This window comes from Sinocyclocheilus rhinocerous, unplaced genomic scaffold (genome assembly GCF_001515625.1).
Source record: "Sinocyclocheilus rhinocerous isolate Xijiao unplaced genomic scaffold, SAMN03320098_v1.1 scaffold5282, whole genome shotgun sequence".
Classification (NCBI taxonomy): domain Eukaryota; kingdom Metazoa; phylum Chordata; class Actinopteri; order Cypriniformes; family Cyprinidae; genus Sinocyclocheilus; species Sinocyclocheilus rhinocerous.
The window spans coordinates 35,802-41,789 of record NW_015643651.1 but is presented as its reverse complement, the minus strand read 5'-3'; the positions used below and the strand labels follow the sequence as shown (position 1 = coordinate 41,789).

At 39.2% G+C, this 5,988-nt stretch overlaps 1 protein-coding gene across 1 annotated transcript; it reads left to right on the top strand.

Moving 5' to 3' along the window:
• Window positions 1–7: 7 nt before the first annotated feature.
• LOC107757659 (uncharacterized) lies at window positions 8–2,305 on the top strand (the record flags this gene model as incomplete). Its single annotated transcript, XM_016575219.1, has 3 exons — window positions 8–832; window positions 1,071–1,288; window positions 1,430–2,305. Coding segments are annotated over 3 exons (1,113 nt in total), but the record flags the coding sequence as incomplete, so codon positions are not given.
• Between the last annotated feature and the right edge of the window lie 3,683 nt (window positions 2,306–5,988).

Sequence of the window (5,988 nt, the reverse complement as noted above, 5' to 3'; positions counted from 1 at the left end):
GGTTCATTGGGATCTGATGAATCTTTCCTATAAAGAACAATTGTCCCAGCTTGAAACAAAGTATGGAGTGTCATTTCATGAAGACAAAATGCAGAAAAATTTAATGAAGGTTCAAGCTCGATCTAAAGGAGTTCAGCATATTAATCTGGAAAGTCATGCCCTCAGAGCTCTAACACAACTCTACCAGAAACTTGCCTCAGCCACTGTCAGCTGTAAACTCACAAACCCTGCAGATAAAATTGACGTGGCAGCACTATTAGAGAAACTTCAGCAGCAGCATCGTGTTGTTGCAGCAGCAGATAGACTCAGTCTCTGGAGGCTTGTTGGACTGCCAGAACATCTCGGTCCTGCCATTGCTGATATTGAGAAGACACTTCAGAGGAATGTGTTTGATGACACAATGAAGAAATTAATTGGTTACTCAGGTGACATTCCTCACACAAAAGGAATCAACTGGAATCAGACGCCTGATTATGGACCAGGAGCAGTGGGTGGAGCAGTACAGGATGAGGGAGTGAAGTTTAGAGGGCAAGGCAAAGCAGATGCTGGTTTCAATGAAGATTCAAAAGACAATTCTAGACATGAGAGTATAGGTGCTCATGCTGAAGAGGAGACATGTACTATTTGTATGGACAGCTTCACCAACAAGACAAAACTGAAATGTGGGCATGAATTCTGTCAGGAATGTATAAGGATGTCAGTGGAGAGTCTGGGATCCATCTGTCCTGTGTGCAAGGAAGTGTTTGGGAAATTGGAGGGGAACCAACCGGATGGAACAATGAAAGTAACAAAGAACAGGTTCAATCTCCCTGGATATCCACAGTGTGACACTATTTACTAGAAACTTTAAGGCAAATGTGTTGAAGCAGGTTGGAGCTAAACTTTGCTGAAAATTGGCCCTCCAGGAGAAGGAGTGGACACAAAATACAGAAAAACAATGAAAACACAAACACACAATATAAAGTATAAAATGTTTAATGTATTTATTTATATTTGATTCTTTTTTGATTTACATATAGTTTTGGTTAAGGTTATGGCACAGTAATACATCATATTTATAATTTTTTTAGAAGAGGCATCCAAACCCGGGAAACTATTTTCATGGCACATCACGTCATGCGTACTTGCCTGACAACCGTGAAGGAAATGAAGTGCTCGCACTGCTGCAGAGGGCTTTTGATCAGAAACTGATCTTTACTGTTGGGACCTCTACAACCTCCGGTTTAGAGAACGCTGTCACCTGGAATGATATTCATCATAAGACCAATACACACGGCGGGCCTCTAAAGTATGAGTTCATTTAAAGTCTGTGTTCAGTTGTCCATCATGTCCTGCAAAATCAGTAATCAAACATTACGTGTTTATTTGGCTTTCATGTAAATAAAATAGTGTATCTGAACATGTATATCTATTATTTTTCTGTCCACAGGTATGGCTATCCAGACCCTGACTACCTGAAGAGAGTAAAGGATGAGTTGAAGGCCAAAGGCATTGAATGAAGATTTTATTGATGTTCCCAAATGCACATCTAAGCCAAATGTTTACAAATAAGCCATTGATTGATTATGATATTGTAATATACTTATTTTATATATAGTGACTTTCAGAAGTATTCAGACCCTTGACCAGTTTACTGAAAAATAAACTATTGAACTCTTGTTTGGTGTGAAGCAAATCTTAAATCTCAAAATTAATTATTTGAAAGCAGGATTGGTTTTAACAAAATAAATAAAAACCTAAAACATACAATCTTCCAAAAAATGCAACCCCTCTGCTCTGGAGATCCATGTTTACACAGCTGAAATTACAAATCATTTTTTTCTTTGGTGTAATCATACTATACACCTGCATACATGAAGAACACACTTTATCACGGCCAGTAATGTGGTTAGCTAATGTTCACAAATGGAAACCATTACCAAAACATTTTCAGTGGGTCAAAATACTTTTGGCAGGCACCATATACAGTTGTGGTCACATGTTTACATACACCTTGCAGAAGCTGCAAAATGTTAATCATTTTAACAAAATAAAGGGATCACGACAACAGGATGATGACATGTAAAGTTTTCTTATTTTGTTCAAAGATCATATTTTTCCATTTAGTATGGCCCATCAGAAGCTACAGAAGATACTTACATATTTTGCAGAAGATAAAATAACTAAAGAATTTGCGGGATGATGTTTCTGAAGAGCAGCGGTCAGTTTAACTGCTCAGGACTAACAAAGGACTCATGAAAAAACAGTCATGGATCATCCAGGTAACAGTATTGAGAATCAAGCGTATGCAAACTTTTGAACGGGCTCATTTTGATAAATTCAGTTATTATTTTGTCTTCTGGTGTATATGTAAACATCTGTTATGTGAAATACCATATTCAGGACAGTAACATGTTTTCAGGACAGTAACAAATTAAAACAAGTTAAAATTGTGAACATTTTGCAGATTCTGCAAGGTGTATGTAAACTTATGACCACAACTGTATTTATTGGTATTGTTTTAATTAAGGTGATGGGCTTTCATGATGTCCAGTTGTAATGAAATGTTTTAGCCTGAAGTTGTCTTGTGATTTTCATGCTTATACACTGCAAATATGAAGTGAGTATATAAAGTACCACACTATAGGCACTTGTGTTGGTCCTGATACTCGCATATATTAAAAGTGTGTAGTACTTATTTTAATGTGGGACTAAGGATAAAACTTATGTTTGTGATTAGATTTAGATTTAAAAGTTAAAGTTTTAACAAATTTTAGTTCTGATAATAATGTGTAACCACAATTTCTCAGAGAAATCAACCTACCAATGGTTTGTTTTGTGTATAGAAAGCTGAGTGCAAAACATACAAAACATGGCACACTTCACCAAATCTTTCACAAACTGCCTATAATAATTCTTGTTGATTTTACTTTTAAAATGTATGCTTTTTTTCTCAGTGCACCTCTTCATATTTTAGCTCTTGTTTTCAGAAAGCAAAGGATGACTTCATCGCGGAACAAATTTGAATGATTAATCTTGGGTTTTTGTTTCAATCATATTGAAAATGACATTTTTTGGACAAAATGTATTGAAGTTCTAACTTTTGGAAAGATTTTTTCCTTGTAAACAAGTTGTCATAAATAAAAGAAATCAGCTTTAAAATATTTACAATTGTTGTAGATTGTTTCTCTTGTGGGGTTTAAAAGTAACAAATACCTTTGTATACCTGTTACAACCAATGGCTCTTACAATTCTATGGCTCTCTTTTCACAGGGCTCTGCTCTTACATTTACATTTACATTTAATCATTTAGCAGACACTTTTATCCAAAGCTACTTACAAATGAGGAGAACAATAGAAGCAATCAGACGAACGAGAGAGCAACAGTATACAATGCTGTGTGCTGTGACAAGTCTCAGTTAGTCTAGCACAGTACACATAGATAGGGTGTTTTTTTTTAAAGAATGGAATAGAATAGAACAGAATAGAATAGAATAGTAGTAAATGCTAGTATTATTTGGTCCGGTGCTGGCGAAAAAGATGTGTCTTTAGACATTTTTTGAAAATGGCTAAAGACTCAGCTGTTCGAATTGAGATAGGGAGGTCATTCCACCAGCTGGGCACAGTCCAGCAAAAGGTCTGTGATAATGATTTTGTGCCTCTTTGGGATGGCACCACAAGGCGTTGTTCACTTACAGAATGCAAGCTTCTGGAGGGCGCATATGTTTGAACTAGCGAGTTTAGGTATATTGGTGCAGCGCCAGTTGTTGTCTTGTAGGCAAAAATCAGTACCTTGTATTTGATGCGAGCAGCTACTGGTAGCCAGTGTAAACTGATGAAGAGAGGTGTAACGTGAGCTTTTTTCGGCTCGTTAAAGACCACTCTTGCTGCTGCATTCCGGATCAGTTGCAGAGGCTTGATAGTACATGCGGGAAGGCCCGCCAAGAGAGCGTTACAAAAAAATGCTGGATTTAGAGAGGGTTTCTTAATCAGTGGGGTTACCCGAGCCTGCTTAAATGCTGTGGGAAATGTACCAGTCTGAAGAGAGGTGTTGATAATGTGAGTATGACTGAAGGAGAAATGGCCTAAAGTATGTGAGTGGGGATAGGATCAAGTGGACAGGTAGTAGGATGATTGGAAAGGATAAGTTTGGAAACGTCCATCTCCGAGAGTGGAGAGAGTTTCTGGTGTGGAGAATTGGTCATTGAAGTTTCTTGTTTTATTTATTAAGAATATTGCAAAGTCATCAGCTGTAAGAGTTGATGAAGGAGAGGAGGACAGATAAGAGAAGAGAAAGTTTTGTAAAGTGTGCGAGAGTCAGAACAGTTGTTAATTTTGTTGTGGTAGTATGTTGTTTTAGCAGTGGAGACATTTGCAGAGAAGGAAGAGAGGAGTGACTGATACACACTGAGGTCGGTTGAGTTTTTTTATTTGCGCCATTTCCAGCCAGAGGGCAGAGGGGGTAGTACGTGCTGGTCTGGATGAAAGGGGGCAAAAGTTGTCTAAGCAAGATGTTAGAGTGGAGCAGAGAGTGTCAGTAGCACTGTTTGTGTCCAGTGCTGAAAGCTGAGAGGGTGAAGGAAGTGAGGATGAAACCATAGAGGATAGGCGAGAGGGAGAGAGTGAGTGTAGGTTACGCCGAAAGGTGACCTGCGGAGGAATGTGTGCTATGTCAAGAGTTAGTGTGAGGTTAGAAGTGATGAGGAAGTGGTCTGAGGTGTGTAATGGAGTAACTAAATTGTTGTCAGTGGAGCAATAGCGTGTGTAGATGGGGTCCAGTTGGTTACATGATTTGTGAGTAGCTGTAGTAGACATGCACTTGAGGTCAAATGAGGCGAGCAAAGTGTTGAAGTCAGCAGCCTGGGGTTTTTCTGGGTGGATGTTGAAGTCACCGAGCAGTTCCAGAGGAGTACCGTCCTCAGGAAAGTTTGATAGTAACACATCCAACTCCTCCAAGAAGTTACCCAGTTGACCAGAGTGGGTAATAGTAATTGCATGTGATTCAAATGAACTGTTGCCTGTAATAGATGGTAGAAGATGAAATTTCCATTCATTTGAGATAATTAGACCAGTACCTCCCCCCCTCCCCATTGCGCGAAGGGTGTGGGAAAAAGTGAAATTAATGGAGAGGGCTGCAGGAGTGGCAGTGTCCTCGGGTTTGATCCAAGTCTCAGTTAGGGCCATGAGGTTGAGACTGGAATGAGTAGCAATAGAAGGAATACATTCTGCTTAGTTTACAGCAGACTGGCAGTTCCAGAGACCAAATGAAGTAGTAGAGGACATAGGGACAGGCCGTAGATTATTAGGATATTCTCTTAGATGCTCCTCTTCCTCTTTACTTGAGCTACTGTTATTAAACACTTTCATTTACAAACAGTGGTGGAAAGAGCACTGAAAAATATACTCAAGTAAAAGTACCATTACATTCCAAAAAAAGTAGTGTGAGTAGAGTAAAAAGTACTTGTCCAAAAAACTAATTGAGTAAGAGTAAAAGAGTAGCTTATTTAAAAGTACTCGTGAGTAGTGAGTAGTGAATACTGAGCTGTGGATTCTACCCCTCATAATAAACACTCTAGACTGCAATTTAAAAATGTAGAAAACATTATACATACTGTAATTCACATTCCCTTTCATGGGAACTTTGAACTGCGTCCTCTAGGGGTCGCTATGGGGGAACGCCTCGTCGTGACCCGTGTCTGAAGCATACATTGAAAAAACACCAACTCGTTGGCCGGGCGACAGCCATGACGTCACTACCGGTGCGACTATAGTATAAATAGGCGCCGGGAGCTACACATCATTCTCTTCTTCATCTTCATTGACTGTTTTGTTTGAAGCGTGCATTTCTGTGGTAAGAGCGATCTCTATTTATCTCATTATGGCGAGCACTAGCAAAGCATTTAAGGATGTGTGCATCCATGTTGACGTTGTTTAACATCTGATGACACACACGATCTATGCGTTGTTTGTTTGGCCAAAGAGCACGCACGTAATGTCTCCGAGGGGTCA